The following is a 21,713-nucleotide window of genomic DNA, read 5'->3' as shown; positions in this document are numbered from 1 at the left end:
AACCTGAACTATTTCAATGGAAAACTTTTCATTCATAGCTAGGACCTCACAGGATCTATGACAGAAGGTATGGAGCAACTCCTGCACCACTGGGCCCCATGCGTTTTTCAAACTATGGAGGATGATCTATGGTTCTTTTGTCTAGTAAGGCTCTGCAGCAGATTCTCACTACTCCAGCTGCACATACTCCACCTGCTTTGTTCTCCAACCATCTTCTGTTGTATTTTCTGTAAAATGATTTCAGATGGCAAAATCGACCGCTTTGTTAGGACATTAGCCTTTGAAAAGTTTAGCTTACCAGAATGTTTTTACATTGATTCCCAGTGGGTGGGGTCAAGAAGAGAAATGTTTCAATGTAACTTTTCAAAAACCCTCTCCCCATATGACAGCCAGCTCCCTTCACCCAGCATGTTCTTTGATATCCCCATCATTCCCCAGTTGAGGGTCTCATGCACACGCAGTCTAGGCTTTGGTTAGCCTCCAAAGAATCAGTCACCAACTGCACAGCATATGAATTTCATCTATGAAAGACCACAATTTGCTTCAACAAGTCTAATCACTGGAGCAAGTCTTTTTGGAAGAAAAAAAAATCACTGAGGTAAATAACTAAACAGTATTCAGTGATACAGAAGGCACTAAGTAAATTCATGGCTGAATAAAGTTGTTTTTATTTACCCTCTGACAAGTACAATCCTTAGTATTTTCTCTGAAAGCCATAATGTTAGGTTGTCTCTTATGTTTAAAAGGAATGGTTTTACTGCAACTAGGAGGGTTTCACCAAGTTTAAAGAAAGTAACACAAAATATTAACTAGTCCATTAGTGGAACTGTAATTTTGTATCCTCCACACAGCACATTGTAATTATTAAATCAGTTATCAAATGCACATTTGTCTGTTCTCCAAGTTCAGTAGTTAGCATGTTTCTTAAAACTGAACTTGGTCTATGGAAATGATTTCCATTCATGGACAGCCAGTATGTAACTGGATGTATGACAGACTGTATGAGGCAACTCTTGTACACTGGGCGCCCACCCTTCTCCTGGGGCTGTGGAACATGATCTATGGGGATAGAGGTGCATTCGTGGTACATAAGTGATGAGTAATTACTAGTGAGAGTAATTCTAATGAAATGTAGAATAAAAATATGGAAGGCTAAGTCATTTTGAAGAGAATGAAGAAGTAAATGAAGTAACAATGTATTGCAAATACATTAGATTTTAGTCTTCAATATCTAATACTTTTGCTTTAGGAAATTATTTCCTCGAACCAAGAATGCAATGCTAATTGCATAAAAACTTGTACATATAAAAAGTAGTTTTCCAATTCCCCAGGAGAAATTCAGGTATAACTTCTAGAGTAGTCAAGTTTCTTATTTTAATTATAATTAGTCTTGGTTATCTCATTTCTTAGCTCTCTAACCTACATATGCAAGTCAAAGAAATGTTTTTAGAGAAACATTACAATTTATAAATGTACACAGCCATTACTGAGAAAATATGTTCTTCCATGACTGGCTGTCATGGAAGCCCACCAACTAATAAAGCACAACAATTTTGTGCTTTATTTTATTAGTAGATGATACACTGCTGCAAACCCTAATTATTTTTTTTATCCCCATGGTGATTTTGTGTATATCTGTGAGTTGATTAGAACACATCAACAACCTCTAACAATCCACAGCAAGATAAGTTAGTACTGGGCTTTCAATGAAGATTGACTGTGTCTGTGTGTGTCAACTGATCAGATGTAACATCATCCACAGGAACTCTTCAAACCGATTCCTCAAAGGCTGCTGCCACACTTGTGGCATCTTTTGCACTTGTTTCAAAGTAAGAATAGTTGCTGTCATCCATGCACAAGCTTGAGATTCTCCTGCAGACACCTGCTGTTTGCTTATGTCAGTCTTGTTACTAAGAATCACAAAAGGAAAGCTCTCATTTCTTCCACATTTGCATAATATATGAATTCTTTCTTTCAGTTACTAAGGTTCTGAAATCTTTGTGAACTGTCCACAATAAAAGTAAGCAGACAGCAGACAGAATCTCTGTAAAATGAAGTCCTCAGGCTTTAGAATCAGTCCTGACCTGCCATGCCCCAAATCTGCATTGCACCAAAATGTTTATCCACTTCCAAATCTTATTTAAAAATTTCATACCTATTGTCATAAAGAGCTGGATATCAAACTTGTTAGTTACATATCTGTTTATAAGTGAACTCCTCCCAACTCCACCATCTCCAAGAATTGCTTTAAAAAGTGATGAATTGCCTGCCATCATTAATCTCAAGAGCTTCAAGAACTCTGTAAAATATAAATGCACCATTGCATTTCTTTATACATACCTATTCTTCTACATGATTCTGTGAATATCAGCATTTAGCTGAAGTAAAATGTATAGCGCCAGGGAATACTTAATAATAAGACTTTTGTTTACAAGGCTGAGCATTCATCCATGTGCAGGCTACCATACTAGCAATATTATCTAAAACAGCTGGGAAGGGCTCACTCTTCTCCTTTCTCGGGTCACAGTTGACTGTGAAGCTGGCACTCAAGCCCAAGTCTGACCCCAAAGCTCTTGCTCTGAACTTTTACTCTATGATAAGTCACTCTCTGCTCATAGTAAGCCCCACTATAGTTGGTTAAAGATGGTTAAGAGATCACAGTTTGCATGTTTCTGATATAGCAATATTTATACTTTAAATGGCATGCTCATGACCAATGTAGAGGAGGTTAGTTTAGAGAGCTGGAAATGTTATAGCTATATAAAGGCCAAAAAGAAAAGACTGGTTTGGATGAAACACACCACCGCATTTTAAAAAAGGCTGTCACAGGCTGGGTAAAGTGGTTCATGTTTGTAAGCCCAAAAATTTGGGAAGCAGAGGTGGGTGGATCACTTGAGGTCAGGAGTTCAAGACCAGCCTGATCAATATGGTGAGAAACCCCACCTCTACTAAAAATACACACAAACACAAAAGTTACCTGGGCATGGTGGTGGGTGCCTGTAATCTCAGCTACTCTGAAGGCTGAGGCAGGAAAATTGCTTGAACCCAGGAGGCAGAGGTCACAGTGAGTACAGATTGCACTACTGCACTCCAGCAAGTTGACAGAGAAAGACTCCAACTCAAAAGAAAAAAAAACAAAAGACTGTCAAAGCTTATCTGAGTGTAAACTCTAGATCCCAATAGATGGAGAAAGCGCATGTTTTACACAGATTGGAAGCTTCATCCATATTCCAGAAGCACATTTTCTGTATATTTATAGATAATTATACTGCTTTATCAGGAAGGAGGAGGCCAGAATTTATTTAAATGGTTAACTTATGTCCATAGGAAAGACACAAAAGCATTAGCATGCTCTTATCCAAAAAGCTACTCCATAATTTATAAATCTGGGTTGTTATATTTATATCTAGAAAATAGAGGGTTCAGGGTTTCTCAATCAGAGAGTAAAATTCAATATGCAAGAAAATAGCAGTTTATTATTTGTACAGCTCTGAAGTTTATCTTTTAAATCAAAGGGAAGGGTGAAGATTGGCAAAGACAGGAAGCCCACATGCAGCCCATGATCCCAAATCCACCCCAAGAAAGCCGTCAAGCTCATGTACAGCCAGGAAGCTCTTATCCCTATCCAAGTTAATGAAGTTTGAAATTTTAAAAGCCAGATATTTAGCATGAGAAAGTTATGAAAAATGCCAGAAATATAGCTAAGATTATATAATCAAGGATCTCACTAGCTATTGAATAAAGCATTCTTTTTCCAGTTATGAGGTCAGCAAATTACTATTCATACCAAGAGCAAAGGGATATACATAAGACCTTCTGCCTACATATTACCTGAATTGACTTTTATTGTTAAAGCTAAATACCCTCAAGTATAAACCTGGAGATCCCGTTTTTTGTTTCTGCTTTTTAGAAAGTTAAGAGTGTTTGGGTTGTTTGAACCATGTCGCTCATATACAAAGAAGGTCTGAGTTTATGAAAGTTAGAATCTACCTACCATAATGACAAGTGGAAGCCAGAGTTTATAAAGGCACTGGGCATGCTCATATCTGTGTCAAGTAGTCAGTGATTATGTAACAAAAACTAAATTTTGACCTCTTATTTCTGTAGTAAATGTATAACTCTCTGTTTGAAAAAGTGTTGTTACATGATATAAGCTCTGGCTGTAGACCTGTATGCTCTTCTGTGAATTTTTCAGTTGCCATGGGTGTAAGATCCTTGCTGCATAAAACCTGTGTCCTACTACTGTCTTGAATATAAATGAACTTGCCCTGTCTCAAAAGAGCAAGATAAATGAGCTTGCCTTTTTGATATTTTGATGTATTTTTGTAGTTCTTTGTGTTTGCAGTCTTTCAGTGCAGCTGATTATACTTTTTCCATAGTGAGTACCATTTGTGTTTTCTGGCACCCTTCATTCTCATTCCTAAATATGAATTCTTTGGTTATTTTAAGTCCTGTCCTTAGTAAAATGTTCTTACTTGTAATGAAAATGACTGGTAGGTACAAACAGCATACTTTTCCTTCCAAGAATATCGCATTTACCCATGTGATTTTTGAAGCCTAGCTTGTCCACATTGAATACAGTGTGTAAAGTTAGCTGTAAGTATTCTTTTTTACATTGCATACATACGTAAGTACACACATGTATCTGTATACATAAATATAACATAGGAACACTGACCTACTTTGACTTGTGTATTGACATAGGTGACAAAATGGGACACTTCCTCAAAAAATATATATATTGGAGATGGATAAATGTCTCAAAGGCTTTCATGTATGTGAGAGAAAAAAAAAGGCCAGTGTTCACACAAATTTAAATTTAGCATCTCAGTTCAAAAAACTATAATTCAGAAGATAGCTCCTATGCTTTCTTATTTATATACAAGTATTTTAAAAATTCAAGTGTGTGTGTGTGTATTTGTTCTTTCACAACCAAGAAGCTCACATTAGTGAGCATGTAGTAGTAAACCCAGAACTTATCAGAAAGTTCTAGATCTAGGTCAGGAAAAGAAAAAGTTCTCTTTGTATATAGCCATGAAGCTTGAGTTGATTTTCAGTGATGGTCAAAGGCAGGAGGTATAAAGATAAAAAGAGTGTGTTCCTGTAAAGCAGTTTTCAACATTCATTTAAGAGGGATATAGTTTTATAATCAAACAAGTGGCCAATGTTTCTGTAACACATGGGTTACTTTATATGCAAAATAAACAAGGCATGAGAGTGTTCTTGCAGACATTGGAAATATTCTGCCTAACTGTATCCAATTTATATCAAAATTAGAGCAAAGCTACGTTTGATTTACCTGACACTATGCATCCCTGTTAAAGAAGAATAATTGTAATCAATCCCTGTTAAAGAAGAATAACCAAAATCATACTCATAATAAAACCAAACAACCAGGATTTATGCAACCTGAAGGCTTATGATAATACCCATGCACGTATAGCACAGAATTTATATAGTGAGGAAGAATACACGTATGTTCAATAAAGAAGAGGAAGGCCTGTATTGATATAAATATAAGTTTTATCCATTTAGAGAGGTCAGCAGTGTTATAGAAGAGACTCCATTATCTTTGTAAAATGAGCATAGAACGCTCTATTTTTCACCAAGGTATTCTAAAATTGAGCCAATTGTCATCAAGATTAGTGCAGAGTCAATAGAAAACATAAGAACAAGAGAAGGTATTTCCTAGCTGCACCAAAGAAGTCTAAAATTCAGCATCTACAGGAAACTAACACATCAACAAGCAAAAACAAGTAACTATTAAAAGTACTCAGACGGTCAGGCGCGGTGGCTGGCGCCTGCAATCCCAGCACTTTGGGAGCCTGAGGCAGGCGGATCACGAGGTCAGGAGATTGAGACCATCCTGATTAACACGGTGAAACCCCGTCTCTACTAAAAATACAAAAAATTAGCAGGGCGCGGTGGCGGGCGCCTGTAGTCCCAGCTACTCGGGGGGCTGAGGCAGGAGAATGGCATGAACCCAGGAGGCGGAGCTTGCAGTGAGCCGAGATGGCGCCGCTGCACTCAGGCCTGGGTGAAGGAGCGAGGCTCCGTCTCAAAAAAAAAAAAAAAAAAAAAAAAAAAAGTACTCAAAGACATGAACAGACCTTTCTGTAAACAAGACATAGACATATAAGTGGCCAATAAATATATCATAAAATATTCATCATCATTAATTTTTTATGAATGCCAATCAGAACCACAATAAGATACCAGCTCACACCAGTCAGAATGGCTGTTATTTAAGAGTTAAAAAAAATTTAAAAAAACAGGAGCTAATGTAGCTGCAGATAATAGAAATGCTTCTCCATTGCTGATGAGAATGCTGAAGAGTTCAGCCACTTAAAAAAGCAAACTGAAGATTTCTCAAATAACTGAAAATGAAGCTAACATTCCACACAGAAATTTGATCATTGGTATGTGTCCAGAAATGAAAAATATGTCATCCCAACAAAAAGACACAAGCTTTCAAATCTTTAATGCAGCACTACACTAATTTTCAAAACCATGGAGTCAACCTAAGTGGAGTGGATAAAGAAAACTAGTATTCAGTTCATCAGTGGTAGATGGGGTTAAAAAAAATGTACCTATGCACGAAGGAATACTGTGCAGCAAAAAAGCAGAATGAAATGATGACATTTACAACAACATGGATGCAGACAGAGGCCTTATTTACTGCAGGAACAGAAAAAAAAAATACCATATGTTCTCACTTATAAGCAGAAGATGAGAATTGAAAACACATGCACATAAATATGGAAGGAGCAGACACTGTGGAAATATACAGATTTAAAAAATGAAGTGGATTAAGAAACTACCTATTTGACACCATGCTCATTTGCTGGGTGAGGAAATTCACACTGCATAACCCACTATCGTGCAATATTTCCATGTAACAAACAAGGACATGTGATACTGGTATTCAAAATAAAATAAAAATTTAAAGAAGAAACAAAAAAGATGAGTGCAGACCTGCCCCATTCAGATGTAAATTGAAATTGGCTGGAAAATTTTTATGTGAAATGCACACCCATACCCAAGAAAGAGACTGGTTTGACATAGTGAGCACATTGTTTCTATGGTCAAGGAAAGGAGGTTGTATTTGTGTGTGTGTGTGTGCGTGTGTGTGTGGTGTTACTTTTCTAACTATATATGTTCAAATGTGTGTGTATATATACATGATTAAATATATATAAATTCGAACAAGAAAAAATAAAAATTGGTGCAGCTCAGAAACTTATTTTTTCCATGATTAAATGATATCCCATATTAATACAGTCAAGAAACCCATCAAGATATATAAACTTATTTACTCAAAAGGATTACTTTATAAGCTAAACTTCTAAACAGTGTTACCGTAGCTGAATAAATATATCCATGGGCAAAGAGGGGAGAATTTGGGAGTTTTCACACCAGGCCACAATGCATTCATACCCAGAAATGAAAATCAGCACAGATCGTGCAGCTGAGAGTTTGCATTTTAAACTCAAGAACAAAAAAAAAATAATGTGTATTGTCAGCTCGTATCTATATTCAATAATATATGCACTCACATTGGCAGCAAACACAATGTAATGATATGGGGAATAATAAGGTTTGTAAGTCTCCATTTCCATTAAATTCTAGGTGAGAATGAGAACAAGGTTGATTACATAAATTTTCTTACAGTGGAAGAGAATATATTTTATAAATCCTAGATGCTTGCATCTCACAAAAAAAGGGTAAGGTAAAGTTTATACCTGCAAGTTTTAAGGTATAAAAAATATGTAGGTAGTATACTGCCAACTAATTTCTATACATGTACAATATAGGTGGGCTGACAATAAGAATATGCATTAGTCTTCAGGAAAACTGCACAACATATGCACTCCACACAAATATGTTCACACAAGTTAGCCTTTAAGGTTTATACAACTTGAAGTTTTATATACATATGTAAGAAACAGAGAAGAATTTATAAACCTAAAAGGTCATAACATTATTACAATAATAATACATATAAGATTAATGCAGTAACCAAATCTCCATCTCACATTCAAAGGAGACATTGTGCAATATTTACACAGCTTGGAATTTCATAACTTTGTCTTATAATAATGGCTGTCAGCCTGTATTCTGTCAGAAAACTATATTCATAACAAAAGATTGAGGAGCACAGATAATTACATAACTAGGAAATTTACATCCATCATAACAAAAGAACGGTATTGAGATTTATAAAATGATAAAACCATGTATAATTTCAACATGCAGTAACAGGTTGAGGAGAAGCAAGGAGAAGGAATGGGAAATGGAAAACTTCATCAATCGGCTCCCACTTACAGAAGAATCAATATGAACAAATATCCACACTTGAAATTATGTGCTCATACATAAGACTGAAACCAGGTGGCTGATAGCAGTACTGGATGGTAACACAATAAGGAAAGACATTATTAAAAAGAATAGCAATGGGAGTTTTATACTAGTCATGTCATCCTTCCAATAACCTGTTAGCAAAGTGCAGAGAGAGAAAATGGCTGATTGGAGGACAGGAAAATGATAACCAACTTTCCTTCAACCCCAACATCGGCATACCACAGAGCACTGAGAAGGCTCTTAGGGACCAGGCCTCCAGACTGGTACCTCTACTGAAAGATGCCAGACCTACCCTGGCATAATAATGATGAAAAAACAAAAAACCCAGAAACTAAAATGTGTTTTACGAATATTAAAGTAAAAAAGAACATCAATGCCAAATTTGATCCAGCACAAAAAAAACACACTGGGAACTAAAAGACAAGTTATTTCAAAATATAGATTCTCAGAAGAAAAGAGTAATAAATAAGAAAACAGAGCTTGCAGGATTTATGAAACAGCATAAAGACAGTTATATTACTCATCACAAAAATAATCAAATAAGAAAAAATATAAAGGTAGAAATAACATTTTTTAAATAATAAGAGAGAGCTTTCTAAATTGGCATAAAAATGTAAATATTTAGACATACAAAGGTCAGCCTTTTCCAGTCAGATTGATTTGTACAAAACGACACTAAAATATTTTGTAGTGAAGCTTTCAAAAGCTTTTAAAGGACAAAAAACTCAAGAGCTAGTCCTGAAACCAGAAACACACACATACACACACACACCCCCTGAAAAAAAAACAACAAAAATAAAATCACCTACAAGAGAGTACTCAACAGCTAGCAGATTTGTCAGTAGAGACACTGCAGTTAAGATGTGAGTGAGATAACATTTAAATATTAATAATAATAGGAAGAAAGAAATCTTGCCTACTAAGAGTAATGCACCCAGGAAAGCTTTTCTCCAAAATAAAGGAAAGATGAAGTTCTCCAAATAAGCAAAATCGGAGGAATTTTATTGTCATAAGACCTATCTTATAAGCCATGATAAGGGAGGACTTCATGCTGGAAGAGAAAAACACAAATGAGCACATGAAAACATAAGAAAGGATAAAGCTCACTGATAAAAGCACTCAGTAAAATGAAGAACATTTTGATACTGTAATGGAGGTGTGTTAATAACGTGTATCTTTAATGTGAAGGTGAAGAGATAAAATGATTGCAAATGATAATGGCTGCCTTAATTTGACAAGGAACACATATTACAAAATTATATATTTTAAAATTAAATAAATATCTGTATAACTGTGTGTATATATATCTAATGTATGCATATATATATCTAATATATAATATGAAATATATATTATATATGCTATATAATATATAGGTATATACACATACATTTTTCTTTGTTTAAATGTATTATGTATTATATATTATGTATGTTATATTTAATCCATTATATATTTTGTATATGTTATATATTATAAATGTTATATGTTATGCAGTATATATTATATGCAATATTATATATGATATGTTATATATTATATTAACAAATATATACTATATATAACATATATACACATTCATACTACATATTTATTTTATTTATGTATTATATATTATATAAAATATATTATTCATACACATATATTTTATATAATATGTTATATATACACATATATACTATATAAAATATATATATAGTATGCAGGTATATATTATATATATGCACAGATACATACTATACATAATAATTATATGTAGCCAGACACAAATATTATATATAAATATTGTATATATAATATATATACATGCATATATATATGCAATCAATTTCAGTGATGTTATTATCAACTTACAACCACCACATAGTGCCTCAAACATTTTTACATGAACTTCAACTACACAGAAAATATAAATGGTTTAGGAAATACCACTACGGGAAAACATCAAACACACACATGCAAAGTCAAATAAGAGAGAAGGAAAAGAAAAAATAATCAGAGGGCACAGCAAGGCACACTTTACAAAGTGGCACTATTAAGTCTTCATCAAGCAATAATTACCTTCAGTGGAAGCTGATGGTAAAATTACACAGTGACAAGGCCTAAGGAGTCTGAGTAAGTAAAAATATTTTAAGTCTGTTTTGTCAGAGACTAGGAATGCAATTTCTTTTTATTCCTTTGCTTAAAACTATTGACAGAGTTAAACAATCTACAGAATGGGAGACCAATTTGCAAACTATGCATCTGGCCAACTTCTAATATTCAGCATCTATAAAGAACTTAGAAAAGTATACAAAAACTAACAAATGAATGAACAACCTTATTAATAGCTGGGCAAAGGACATAAACATACACTTCTCAAAAGAAGTCATACATGTAGCCCACAAACCTGAAAACAAAGTTTAACATCACAGATCATCAAAGAAATGTCAATGAAAACCACAGTGAGGTACCATTTCACACCGGTCCAAATGGCTATTATTAGAAGTAAAAAAAAAAAAAAAAAGACAGATGCTGGTGAGTTTGCAGGGAAAAAAGAAATGATTTTACACTGTTGGTGGGAGTGTAAACTTCTACAATCTTTGTGAAAGAGAGCCCACAGAGACCTATACCATTCAACTCAGCAGTTCGATTACTGAATATGTCTTGAAAAAAATAACACATGTTCTACTATGAAGGCATTTGCATGTATATGTTCAGTACAGCACTATTCAGAAGGACAAAGACATAGAATCAATCTAAATGGCCATTTAGATGGGCATGATAGCTTGGATAAAGGAAATGTTGTACGTATATGCCTTGGAACACTCTGCAGCCATAAAAAAGAAGCAGATTTTGTCCTTTTTGGGAACATTTTTGGAGCAAAATGTCATTCTACTGGACAAACTAACAGAAGAAAAGAAAAGTGAATACATAATGTTCTCACTTATAACTGGAAGCAAAATAATAAGAAGACCTGGACACATGAAATGGAAGAATGCACACTGGGGTCTGGCAGAGGGTGGAGGATGGAAGGAAAGGGAAAAACAGGAACAGCAACTAATCATTACTTGGCTTACAAACTGTGTGATGAAGTAGTCTGTAATGACAAACCACCACGACACACCATGACCTATGTAACAAACATGCACATCTCACACACTTACCCCTGAACTTAATAAGCATTAAGTGTATTGAGTTAACGTTTATATTAAAAGACTGTATTCAACTCAACTTATATTGCCTCGAGATATTTACTTCACCTATAAAAACAAGAAAGCCTGAAAATAAAGCAGCAGACAAAGCCATTTGTGCAAACATAGACCAAAAAAGCAGGTGTAGCTGTATTTAGAGCAGACAAAATAGAGTTCAGGTGAAAAATGGCAACAGGAGACAAAAAAGGACATCACATAATGAAAAAAAGAGTCAACATATAAAGATAATATGACTATTATACATATATATGCAACGTATATTGAAACTTGTAAATAAAGAGAGTGAACATTGTTAGATCTCAAGGTAGAAATAGACCACAATTCAATATTAGTAGAAGAATTCAACACCCCATCATCAGTAAAGCACAAATTAACCAGGGAACTCATCCAACTAAAACTACTCTTCAGCCTAAACAAACCTAGCAGTCATTTACAGAATATTGCATCAATCAGTTGTAGAAGCCCCATATTTTCTCAACTGCATGTGGCATAGTCCTTAAAATAAATTATATTACAACACCAGAAGCCAATTCTAAGAACATCATAAAATAGATATCATAATAAATGTTTCCTCAACATAATCACAACTACATAGAAACTAAACAAATTAAACAATCAATGAGTCAATAAAACAGTGATATGGAAATATTTTTAATAAACACCTATATCAACAAAAAGGACTATGTCAAATAAACAACCTAACATTATCTCCAAAGTTAGCAGAAGAAATAGATTAGAAGAACAATAAAATAATTTTGTTCTACAGTACAAAATATCAAGAAAATTAAGAATAGGTTTACTGAAAGAAAGGCAAAATTGACACATGTTTAGGAAGGGTAACTAATATGCAAGAATACTCAAACAATAAATGTAAAATAAAAAATTAACCATGGATACCGCTGGAATGCCCATAGTCATAGTGACGAAAATTGACAACTGTTGCAATTACCACAATTGTTTTCATGTACAAGCAATTGCACACAAAACACCAATTAGATAACTCAGAAGAAAGAATATGTTTCTTGGAGTATACACTTACTAAAATTGAATAAGAAAAAATGGAAAAGCAAAACAGATCTTGAATAAGAGAAGCTGGAAACCATCATCCTCAGCACTAACACAGGGAGAGAAAAACAGACACCGCATGTTCTTGCTCATAAGTGGAATATGAAAGATGAGAACTCATGAACACAGGGTGGGGAACAACACACACTGGGGATTGTCAGGGGATGGGGTGAAAGGGAAGGGGAAGCAAGAGCATTAGAACAAATACCTAATGCATGAAGGGTTTAAACCTACATGACAGGTTCGTAGGTGAAACAAACCACCATAGCACATGTGTACCTACGTAACAAACCTGCAGGCTCAGCACATGTATCCCAGAACTTGTAGCAAAATTAAAAAATAATAATAAAATAAAAATACACCCCAAAATAAAAATAAACTAAGATATGTGATTCATAGTTCTTAAATAAATTTTGGAAAAGGCTTTTGGTATACTGCCAGAAATTAAGAAAGTGAAGGGAAAATAATTTCTGATGAGAGGCCACTTTGTGATTTGGAGAATGTAAACCAAAAAATAGTTCACATAGTTGATGAAGTTACAGTAATAAAATACTCTCCCTTCCCAGTAACTTACACGTTAGGAAAGTTAATCAATGTGCACATTTATAAAAGCAAAACAAGCTTTCAATGACTAATAGATTGATTTATATCCTTTCCCATTCTACCAAGAAGGAATATTTATTTTCTAATTGGCAGATCACACTATTCTCATTAAGAGATATAGTCCTGAAAGGGGGCCTCCCCCTCCACACCTGTGGGTATTTCTCATCAGGTGGAGATGAGAGACTCAGAAAAGAAATAAGACACAGAGACAAATTATAGAGAAAGAACAGTGGGCCCAGGAGACTGGAGCTCAACATGTGAGGACCTGCACCGGCGATGGTCTCTGAGTTCCCTCAATATTTATTAACCACTATTTTTACTATCTTGGCAAGGGGAGTGCAGCAGGGCAACAGGCAGATGGTGGGGAGAAAGTCAGCAGGGAAACATGTGAGCAAGGGAATCTGTATCATGAACAAGTTGAAGGAAAGGTACTGTGTCTGGATGTGCCCACAGGCTAGATTTATGCTTCACTTTACACAAACATCTCAGTTTAGCAAAGAGTAATAGAGCAGTATTGCTACTAGCATATACTGCCATCAGCCACAGGGTGGTTTTCTCTTATCTCAGAATAGAACAAATGGTTGGCTTTACATCTAGACATTCCATTCTCAGGGATGAGCAGGAGAAAGAAGCCTTCTTCTTATCTCAACCGCAAAGAGGCCTCCCTCTTTCACAACTTCTCCTCAGCACAGACCCTTCAAAGGTGTTGGGCTGTGGGATGTAAGGTCTTTCCTTTCCCCCAAGGCCATATCTCTGGCTGTCTCAGGGGGGAAACCTTGGAGCAATACCCAGGCTTTCTTGATAGATGTCCCTTCAGCTTTCCGCAGTGCATTGTGTTCCTGGTTAATAGACAATGGAGAATGACAATGACTTTTACCAGGCATACTGCCTGCAAACATATTGTTCACAAGGCACATCCTGCACAGTCCTAAATCCATTAAACCTTGGTTCAATACAGCACATGTTTCTGTGAGCACAGGGTTGGGGCTAAAGTTACAGATTAATAGCATCTCAAAGCAGAACAGTTTTTCTTAGTACAGATCAAAATAGTGTTTCTTATGACTTCCTTCTCTACACAGACATTGTGACATCTGACCTCTCTTACTTTTCCCCACATTTCATCTTTTCTTTTTGACAAAACTGCCATCATCTTCCTGGCCCACTCTTGATGGTCACTGTCTCTTTGGAGCTGCTGGGTACACCTTCAGACTAACAACAGACAGAACTGGCACACAGGGATTAATACAAGATTTACAATAGTGGAACTTCTGATGGTTTTAACCCAAGTGACTGGATTAAGATTTGTGAGGCCATCAGTAGTTTCCATGATTGCCTCAGTTCCTGGCACCACATTTAAATCAGCTTTTGATGCCTCAAAAATTTGAAGTGAAAATGAATCTTTTGGATTTGCTTAGGACTCCTTTTATACATCCCATGATCAGTCCATGGACACAGGGTTCCACACACCCTCTCTTGCTCTCACTAGTAGAATATGATGTTGCCAATTAAAACTTAAATCAACGGAAATACACAGTCTACAATTATCTCAGGTTATAGTTTGGGAATCTGGATTAATAACTATTTTTCCTACAACTAGCATATAAGGGGACTTTACATGACTTTCCAAAGGAATTGTTAGACTGGAATTTAGGTCGATAGTATAAGATGGCCTACAGTCACTTGCTGTTATAGTTTGATTTCCAGACCAAATTCTAAAGCAGTGAGAGGCCACAGTAAGTTCTGAGTGTTCAGGACCAATAACAGGACTAACTAATTTTGAATGAGGTGATGAGATTCCCTTTTCACCCCATTCCCAAGGGTAGAGAGACTCTAACCTTTTGTTCTTATTTTTATCTAAACCTTCTGTTAAGTCACTGTTGAAAGCCGGACTCACTTGTGCACTGGGACACGATTGAGTTTGCCCTGTGCAATTGTGGTAGAATTGACCTCAAGGTGCCCAATCTATAATAGTTCCGAATTCATTGTTTTGTAGTATTACCACACTAACAGCCACACATTCTACCCAAACTAAAACTTCCTTGCCTTCTGATCCTTTGGGAATTTCCTTGGGGCAAGTCTTACCCTTAGGCCTAGCTTTTAATGACCTTTGATAAGAAGGGTCCTGCAAATAATTTACCTGTGGCCTGAGTGACATTCCACTTACCATGTGATAAGTAAATCTACTGGTGGCACTGACAGTAGGTACTTCTACCAACCAATTTTGGGTTGCAGGCATTAAGCATCCTGGTGCACTCCCTAGGCAAATAGGAGGATAACGATACCCAACAGAAATATTCATCATCATTCCTTCTTCCTCTGGTTGGGCAGGGCAATGATCATCTGTTTTCCATGCACTATTATTAACATATACTTCAATAGGATTATCCACCCATGGAACTACCCGAATTAAGGGTGGGAAAGGCACATAGTCCCAGTAAGTATAATTAATTGCACCTGCTCCTGCAGACATAGGGAGACTTACCAGTGTTGATACAATCGTCAAAGCTGCAAGCAGCATATTCTCTGTAGTTCGTGTCACCTTTGTGTTATCTAGGCTTTTGTCAGCTAACTGTGTCAGCTTCTTTAACTGTGCCCAAGTCGGCAGCTTCGCTTTCTTGGTGGATGGCAACTTCTCTTCTGATATCCCCATTTTGTTTCTCATGTAAGGGAAGTTTGTTCCATATAGTTTAACTCCTTCCTTCATGTCCTTTAACATTTTTGTGATGAAAGTTTCATATCTAGCAATAGCCACCACAGGTGCTCCTGCTGAAGCCCCTTCCCCAGCCGGTACTGGTTGTAAAATTACCCAGAACTGCCATGCTTCAAGATCTCCCTGTTTTATAGCTTCATCAGTGACCACGTGCTGTGTGCTACTTTGTCCCCTAAGTGGTGCTCCTGGATTAAGTCTCATAGTGGGTGGTTGAGGATACAGCGCCATGCCCTGTGGTGCTGACGGATTACACACCATCGCTGTGGGTTTCTGGTATGATGCCATGCTATTGGGCATGGGACACACCACTTGAGCACTGTGGCCAACCTCTGGAGGCAGCTGATACTGAGGGTCAGCTGGAGGCCACTCTTGATAAGCTACCACCGGTTTGTTTGTTTGTTTTTTTCTACTGGCTGATATTGTGGATATTGTATCTGGATTGGCATTGCCAAGATAGAGACTCCATCCTTTTCTATTTGATATTCTCTCAGGGCTTGTACTTGTTTAACATGCATTTGAGAATGTAATGTTACAGGTATTGGAACAGTGGGAGGAGAAGTTGGCCATCCTGGCTTAGGCTCTGATGACCCCAATAACTCTGGACCTTTCCCCCCAATTTTGATGATTCAGGATCTGCTACCTCCTGTAATTGATTGTAGTCAATATTTTGTATTGACTGAGCCATTACAGACTCTGACACATATTTACAATGTGAACTTTCCATTCCTTTCTTGAATTCTGTCCCTGCCTCTTCTTCACAATCCATTAAACAGCTTTCAGAGACCTCAGAAACTGAAATGCTATCTTCTCCTGTTTGAAACAGTTCTCAAGCTGCATTAATAATGCCCCAATCATTCCATACTGTAAGTGGGATGATTTTACATTCCCTATTTGCTTGTTTTAATTCTTTGCCAGTTTTATCCCAATCTTTTAGATATAAACCTCCTTGTTTTGGAAACCATGGGTAGAATTGTTCTATTGTTTCAAATAGCATAATTAGATTTTCTGTAAAGGCTCTAACTTTCCCTCTTCTTAAAAAAATTTAGTAAAGCTGAGATAAGAGGCATATTTACTTTCAGTTTGTCTCATTGTTACCTTGGGTTCCTCAGAGCACACGAGCTTACCGCAAGGCTGACCATGGATGTACAGAGGAATCTCTCATCAACTTGTCTCCAATGATCACGATCTATCATATCTTCACCTTAGAGAAAGGAACCCACGTTTGGTGCCAGATGAAGGGGTACCACTCCACACCTGTGGATATTCTTCATCAGGTGGAGATGAGAGACTGAGAAAAGAAATAAGACACAGAGACAAAGTATAGAGAAATAACAGTGGGCCCAGAAGACCAGTGCTCAACATGCGAGGACCCACAATGGTGCTGGTCTCTGAGTTCCCTCAGTATTCATTGATCACTATTTTTAGTATCTTGGTGAGGGGAGTGGGGCAGGGCAACAGGCAGATGGTGGAGAGGTCAGCAGGGAAACCTGTGAGCAAAGGAATCTGTATCATGAATAAGTTGAAGGAAAGGTACTGTGTCTGGATGTGCACATAGGCTAGATTTATGTTTCACTTTACATAAACACCTCAGTGTAGCAAAGAGTAACAGAGCAGTATTGCTGCCATCATATCTCACTTCCAGCCACAGGGCAGTTTTCTCCTATCTCAGAAGAGAACGAATGGTTTGCTTTACACCTAGACATTCCATTCACAGGGCTGAGCAAGAGACAGAAATCTTCCTTTTATATCAACTGCAAAGAGGCCTCCCTCTTTCACTACTCCTCCTCAGCACAGACCCTTCATGGGTGTTGGGCTGGGGGATGTACGGTCTTTCCTTTCCCATGAGACCATGTATCAGGCTGTCTTGAGGGTGAAACCTTGGACAGTACCTCAGATTTCTTGGCAGAGGTCCCTTCAGCTTTCTGCAGTGCATTGTGTCCCTGGTTAATATACCTGGAGAATGGCAATGATTTTTACCAGGCATAGTGCCTGCAAACATATTGTTCACAAGGCACATCCGGCACAGCCCTAAATCCATTCAACTTTGGTTCTATACAGCACATGTTTCTGTGAGCACAGGGTTTGGGCTAAAGTTACAGATTAACAGTATCTCAAAGCAGAAAAATTTTTCCTTGTACGGGTCAAAATGGAGTTTCTTATGTCTTCCTTTTCTACATAGACACGGTACAATTTGATCTCTTTTTCCTTTCCTCACATAGTCCCAGTTCCCCTTTGTCACTCTGCTGCAGCCATGGTGATCTTGCCACGTTTTCTACCAAGGTAAGCAAGCTTATGCCAGGATTCTTTATATTTTTTCATCCTCCTGAATAATTACAGTCTAATTATCTTATTCTTTCATTTAGATGTTGACAGTCACCTTGTAAGAAAATTATTTTATAATTTTTTATGTACAATCAAAACGTACTTGGTAATATTGAATCCTGCCTATACTATACAGAATTGATAACCTCATTCAAGAGCAAAGCAAAAACTAAAGAAAATAAAGCAAAACCCACACTATAACATAACTGCATAACATTTAGGAATCCTAAATAGTAGATTAACTTATTTTACTTAACATTATTAACAGATAAAGTTATAAATCTTCTGAATAAAAATAAACTCATGTTAAAATACAATTAGTGCTTCATAAATAACAAGGAATTAAAAATTGTCTAGACCCTGGAAAGCAATAATTTTTTATGTCAACCAAGAAAACACTTAATCAAGAAAGACAAGTTGAAATCGCTAGGAAACTTTTTTTGGTCTTCCCATTCAACTATCCTGGCACAGATGATGTTTCAAAAGTTAAATTCCACATTCCCAAAGTGAGGCCGGGATTTCTAATATAGGAAGGCATGAAGAATAACTAGTGTGCTAATTTCTAGTGTTTGTTCCACCTTTAGGTGTTACATAGATTATTGATGAAACACACTTATCTCTATTTTGTCTAATGCAGAACTTATTCATGATTAAAAAGGTTAAGAACATGTAACAAACATTTAAGTCCTGGAGCAAAGGATACAGTTGACTTACAAAACAGATAACCTATAAAATAAAGCAAAAGATAAAGAGATCTTTATTTCAAAAAAATCTTGACATTTAACAGCATTTAAATAAAATGAAGTATTTAAAAAAATACATAACTGTAACAGAAGATATTTTCAAAAATGTGCAAAACTCTAAGCATTAATTAAGAAATGTAAGAAGAAAGTGAAGGCTAATGCAGAATTTTAAACTATCTCTCTACATATCAAAGGAGAGTGTTAATACAGTCCCAGTTTTAAAAACTGATCATTTTTATATTACATTCTATCAAAACACTGATAGAATTCAAGTTAAACCTTAAATAATGAAGAGATCACCTTGGAGAAATGAAGAATAACTTACTATCAGAGTTAGCATATTATAATATTTTAAATATAGTGTTCTAAATGAAAACACAAAAAATCCCACAGAAGTATGGCTAATGTGAAGTAAAAACACTAACTGAAAGTGTCCTAGACTTCTGAGACAGAAACTTTAACCTGTAATTTTAAGTATGACCAAACAAGAAAATATTTTATAATATTTTTATTAAGAAATGACAGATGAAAGATAACAGAACAACATGGGAATATCAGTGAGACTGGAGTAGGAGTTTTTAAAAAAGTAAAAAAGTTTAAGCAGAAACTCAGTTATATGTAAGAAAACCCAACTCCCCCTGAGAAAGAGAAAGAGAAAAAGCTGTAGTTCTTTAAAAATTAACTGCCTGTTTTTCTGTGGGTAGTGAACTTTATCTCTCCTCCTTTTCAAGGCATAGTGAAAACCCTGTTTCTCTAGCTGTGGAGCTACAAAGTCACCAGACAGATAAATTCAAGTTGTGAAACTTGTTTTTTCTTGAAAAGTAAGAAATGTAATTCATGTCTCAATTAGCTAAATAACTCTTTCTTGCTTGCTTCTGTAATATGCTTTCCCTTGCACAGATCTCCTCCTGCCCCACAAAATGCTTAAAATGTAACTTAACTCTTTGTTCAGGGATCATTCCTTTAGATGTTAGTCCTACTGGGGTGGTGCAACCAAAAAATAAATATCCTCTTCAATGCCATCCATCTGTCTGATTCCTTATTCAATCCCGCTACATTTCCAGGGGCTCATCTGTGATTGGAGATGACAGATTTACTGTATCTTTTGCCCGCAGGACTAGAGCCCAGGGGCAGGGGAAGACCCAGAATCCAAGGTGCACCATAAGGGAGCTTATCCTGGCTTGAGACCATCTCTCCCTGCATCTTGGTCATCTGCCTGGTGGTGCAATGGAACCAGGGACAGGGCTGCAGGGTGTTACCAGCACTTCAGGAGACCGTGGTAAGGAGCAAGGTGCCAAGGCAAGAAAGTCCATCCCATAAGAATGAAGGAGAGCATAATCACCTCCTGGGGACCAACCTCTAATCCAACCCAGAGCAGCCAGGGGTGGCAGGAGTGGCCTGCCAATTTGGATGTACCTCATGTCCCCAGCAACATAGTGAGAGTGGTTCACTGATCTGGAGACAGAGACTGGGGGTGTGAGGGTATGTGTGAACCTACCCCAGTGAGGAGTCCTTGGGCAGGGGAGGTATGTGAAAGTGTGTGAAAAAGATGGTCTTGGGAGAGGTCATCACAAGGAGTAATGTGGGGAGGCACACATGACTTAGTGTGGGCTGTGTGCTCTGAGGCACATTCCTGGCTAAGCAGCTTCCAAAACTCCTGTAATAGGACACTGCCTTGTGGATTCAAGAGTGAAAGTCAGAGTGAAAGTGCACCACGGGGGAGGAAATAGGAGGCAAAGCATAGAAACCAACTCCTTTGGAATGTGTGATAAACAATTTTTAAAAAGGATTTAGAGGTGATTATGGGATGAAACTCTATGCTGAAAAATTAAGGCCATACTGTGGAATAGATTGTCCTGCTTTCAATGTGGCGTGGCCCTCTGAAGGTAAAATAGACAGGGAATTAAATGGTATTTTGCTTAAGTTAGTCACAAGTTTGAGAACAACCAAGATACCCAGATCAGTTTCCCTATATAGACTATTGGCTCAATGTGGCAGAAACTCACCCCAAGTGTCTACAGCCCTGCCTAGAGGGATATTACAAGGCATTAGTGGCTCAGGCAGCCCAAGCAAAGAAAGAAAGAAAAATCAAAAATGGGAACAAAGAGATGGCTCAATTTATAGCTGCTGCACTAGCAGAAAGTAACCATGGATTTGCTAAAGGGCATGGCCAAGGCAGAGGCCGAAGAAGAGGGCAGACAAGACTGGAAGAGAAAAGCCAGTCTCAGTTGGACAGGAACCAGTGTGCAAGGTGCAGGCAAATGGGCCATTGGAAAGACGAGTGCCCTGAAAACAAAAAGGATGGAGATGATGGTCAATAGTCGAACACCCGAGTGTGGCATTTGGTTGCTTGTCATGATGTTTCAAATGCAGATCCTGATCTGGTCAGCTTAGCGGGGCCCTTTTGAGGATTGAGACAGACTGGGTTCAATCATTTTAGGTCCCAGGGACCCTATGGTCTCTATGGAAGTAGGGGGCCACTTAATGGATTTTTTGGTCAATACTTGTGCTGACTTCTCTGTGGTAACTCACCCAATTAGTGCCCCCCACAAGAACTGTGCTACTATCATAGGGGATACTGGGACCAAATAAAAGAGACCTATCTGAAAATCCAGATGTGTTATTGGGGGACAAGAAGTGCAGCATGAGTTTCAATATATGCCAAATTGTCCAGTGCCCTTGTTGGGGAAAGACTTACTCCAGAAACTGCAGGCA

The 21,713-nt window shown here is 37.0% G+C and overlaps 1 protein-coding gene and 1 pseudogene across 1 annotated transcript; both read right to left on the bottom strand.

The window, feature by feature from the left end:
* Positions 1-1,703: 1,703 nt before the first annotated feature.
* Positions 1,704-2,273, bottom strand: LOC129053445 (ras-related protein Rab-9A-like; annotated as a pseudogene).
* Positions 2,274-15,171: 12,898 nt separating this feature from the next.
* LOC134760947 (endogenous retrovirus group K member 19 Env polyprotein-like) lies at positions 15,172-16,218 on the bottom strand. Its single transcript, XM_063721473.1, has one exon. It carries the CDS (start codon positions 16,216-16,218, stop codon positions 15,172-15,174), a length of 1,047 nt encoding a protein of 348 aa, XP_063577543.1.
* Between the last annotated feature and the right edge of the window lie 5,495 nt (positions 16,219-21,713).

Source organism: Pongo abelii, chromosome Y, assembly GCF_028885655.2.
Source record: "Pongo abelii isolate AG06213 chromosome Y, NHGRI_mPonAbe1-v2.0_pri, whole genome shotgun sequence".
Taxonomy (NCBI): Eukaryota; Metazoa; Chordata; class Mammalia; order Primates; family Hominidae; genus Pongo; species Pongo abelii.
The sequence above is the reverse complement of the archived record's forward strand: the minus strand, read 5'-3'. Positions and strand labels throughout refer to the sequence as shown.